This window comes from Polyodon spathula, chromosome 30 (assembly GCF_017654505.1).
Source record: "Polyodon spathula isolate WHYD16114869_AA chromosome 30, ASM1765450v1, whole genome shotgun sequence".
NCBI classification, from domain to species: domain Eukaryota; kingdom Metazoa; phylum Chordata; class Actinopteri; order Acipenseriformes; family Polyodontidae; genus Polyodon; species Polyodon spathula.
The window spans coordinates 8,314,418-8,317,417 of NC_054563.1; the positions used below are offsets into that span (position 1 = coordinate 8,314,418).

The 3,000-nt window shown below is 39.7% G+C and overlaps 1 protein-coding gene across 1 annotated transcript in view; it reads right to left on the reverse strand.

Moving 5' to 3' along the window:
* The window catches only part of LOC121302615 (contactin-5-like), a 21,000-nt gene that overhangs the window by 1,094 nt on the left and 16,906 nt on the right, over positions 1–3,000 (reverse strand). The window contains exon 6 of the mRNA XM_041232618.1: positions 980–1,090. Within this exon, the coding sequence (XP_041088552.1) occupies positions 980–1,090 (111 nt within the window). The remainder of the gene's footprint in view (positions 1–979; positions 1,091–3,000) is intronic.

Consider the following 3,000-nt stretch of genomic DNA (forward strand, 5'->3'; position numbering starts at 1 on the left):
TCACGGAGTTTGGTTACTGTTTAGGGAATTCCCCAGAACTGTCCCCATGGTTTCATGCTTTGTTTATGTTTCATTTACTGCATTTAAAATCTTCTAAAGCCTAAGGAAGTAGACGCAGTTTGACACAAGTAGTATAAATAAGCTGGAAATTCAAACAATAACATCACAGTTTACACAGTACACAGCACAGCACCTGCACTTCTTTCAAACAGCTCTTTACAGACCACAGACTGTCACAAGATATTTAACGACCATATCTTGAAGCTAAAAGCTTTTTTCTTTCTTTTTTTTTTAACCAGACTATAAACAATTTGCTCATGAAAATGCATATGGCAAAAAAGGTCATAACAAGAAATTTTGTAGGTGTAGTTTTTATGTTTATGTATGTTTTCATATGTTTTTATTTTATGTTTGAATTTTGAGTACTTGTCTTTTACAGCCCACGTTTTTCATGTAAAGTTCTGATTGTTTTTACTACGAGGATTTTGATTCTCAAGTGAAAAATGGTGTATTGTGTTCTCCTGCCAATGTGAGTCACAGCACAGGTCACTGAGGAAAGTGTATTCTACACAGGCAGTTGTTAAAGTAGAGAAAACGCCTCGTTACTTTTACTTGGACTACATAAAAATGGTCATATATCATCAAGAGCAGCACTTCAGCAGTTACCCAGCGTGTAGCATCAGAGAATTCTTTAAACAAGCGAGGGCAGTGACAGAGTGCCACAAAGTCCACTCACACTGAGGCTTCATCACCCCATTAAACTCATTTAGCCCTCAGCCTTTGGCATTTATCAGCCTGGCAGAAAATGAAATTGGAATCAACGTGGTTCGCCGCCTGTGGAAATCCTGTTTGAAAAATAAACTAAAACCGCAGTACCAGCTGCTACCACACAGTATATGCTATATAGTAACGGTACAGACAAGACAAACACAAGGGTATTGAGGACAGTCAGAGGACAACGCAGCTCTGGACTGCTTACAGGCAAGCCCTCAGATGCCCGGTCCTCGGCCAATTGTGCGCCGGCCCCCTGGGAGCGCCCGTTCACGGTCGGCAGTGGAATAGCCTGGACTCGAACCGGCGACGTCAGGGACTTTTTAAACCCACAGCATTTCAGTCTCATAGCTGGCAAGCATACTCAGCAATCTGTCGTTCTTCTTCTTAATATTTCATATCAAGCTAACACAGCATGCTGGTGACTCTCCAGTACAGTGGGTGAAATGCATCCTCTGGTACAGGCCAACAGTAATGAATCCTGACAAGGTCAACTTTTCCTTTTAAAAGTTTACCGTGGTATTTGTGCATGATGTTTTTGCAGTTTTCCCATGCTTTTCCCATGGTTGTATTATACATTTACCATAGTTTACCCTGGTTTGCCATGTTTATTAATATGCTTTACCATACCTTACTTTTCTTGCCACATCCTCCTGCCAGGACCCCTTTGAAATGAGATGTGCATCATTAGAGTACTGTCCTGGTTAAATGCATTTAAAATCCTTTATAATGCTTACCTATTCTTTACTATACTTTTATGATGCTTTATTACAATTTGCTACACTTTTACAATGGTAAATTTTTTTGCTACCAACATCCTGGAATATATTTTTCTATATTTTCTATTGAGTTTTCTGTATTAAACCAGCAGCTGAAAAGAGCATAGCTATGTAAGCTATCTTAATCATTTATAAGACACTCGCAGGCTGAAGATTCAAGTAACTGCTTTTAGCAGGCATTCACTTGGACCATAAATGCTTGCATATCTCCCATAAAAATCTGTAGTGAGCAAACAAGATACTCTCTAATTGCTCTCCCGATACGCTGCTCCAAGTCCTTAAAAAGGAACAAATGTTGCTCAGACCACCAGACACACACGCTTACCGTACACACACAAACCAGCCTAGTTTTCTCATCTGTAACGTGCCCCTGAATTCCATATGATCAGTGACACTGGAACAATTTTTAAAGTGGTGGTGCTGAAAGCTTTTGAATAAAACTGCAATCCCTGTATATGAAGGAAGCCGTGCAAAGCCAGGGGTCCTGCCGCACCCCCAGCACCCCTAGTTCCAGCGCCCTTGCATATGATAGCATTTTTAAGCAATTTCATTAAGTAAAGATTGCGTTGAATTATTAATAGAGGGAGTGGTTTTTTTTTTTTTTTTTTTTTTTTTTTTTAAGTACCCTGGATGAGTAAGAGTTTGGAATTGTAAACCGTGTGTCAGCATATTGAATGTGCTGAACACAGAGGAAGAGTTTTGTTGGACTGAGGCCAGCCTTGTCGCATCGTGTGACCTGAACTTGTCATATTCTTTTCTTGCCTGTGTCTGAAGTGGATGTGTGGCTCAACTACAGCAGCTGAAACAAGACAAGGGTGAAGACTTATTTGTGTTTCTACAGCAGAGAGGGAATTACAGAACTCAAAATATGGAATATCTCTATAATATGTAAGATGTGTGGAAATGGTTTTATATACTTTTTGTAACAGTTTTGTATACACTGTGATGTAGGATGAGACTGTCAGCTGGGGGTCAGCTACCTGAAAACATCATAAACCAGAAAAACAGTCTGAACATTGAAGACGTTATGGATTATTCTGATTACCCTCAATCACAATTAAATAATTAAAGATTGACAGCATCAATAACTAGAAAACAATGGAGTAAAAGAAACTAGAAAACTAGAAAAACTTTTCTAGAAAAGTTTCAACTGTGCAAAGAGATGCTGAGTCATATAAACTAAAGGCCAAGCATTGTAAATGTTGGAATAAATATTTTCCTTTGTACAAATAGAAGCTCAAGGTTTTACCCGGTGGATGAGTCAGTATCTCACAAGTGTCTCTTTTTCATTATCAGTCTACATGGTCATAACCCCCCTCCCCATCTCCCTCCCATACAGGAAAATGTGGACCCTAGTCCCGAGTCCACATACTTTCTCCCCACCACTCTGCTTACACCCCTGTGCAAAGGTCCAAATGTCTTGTCCATGTTTACACAGTATCTGTGAGGG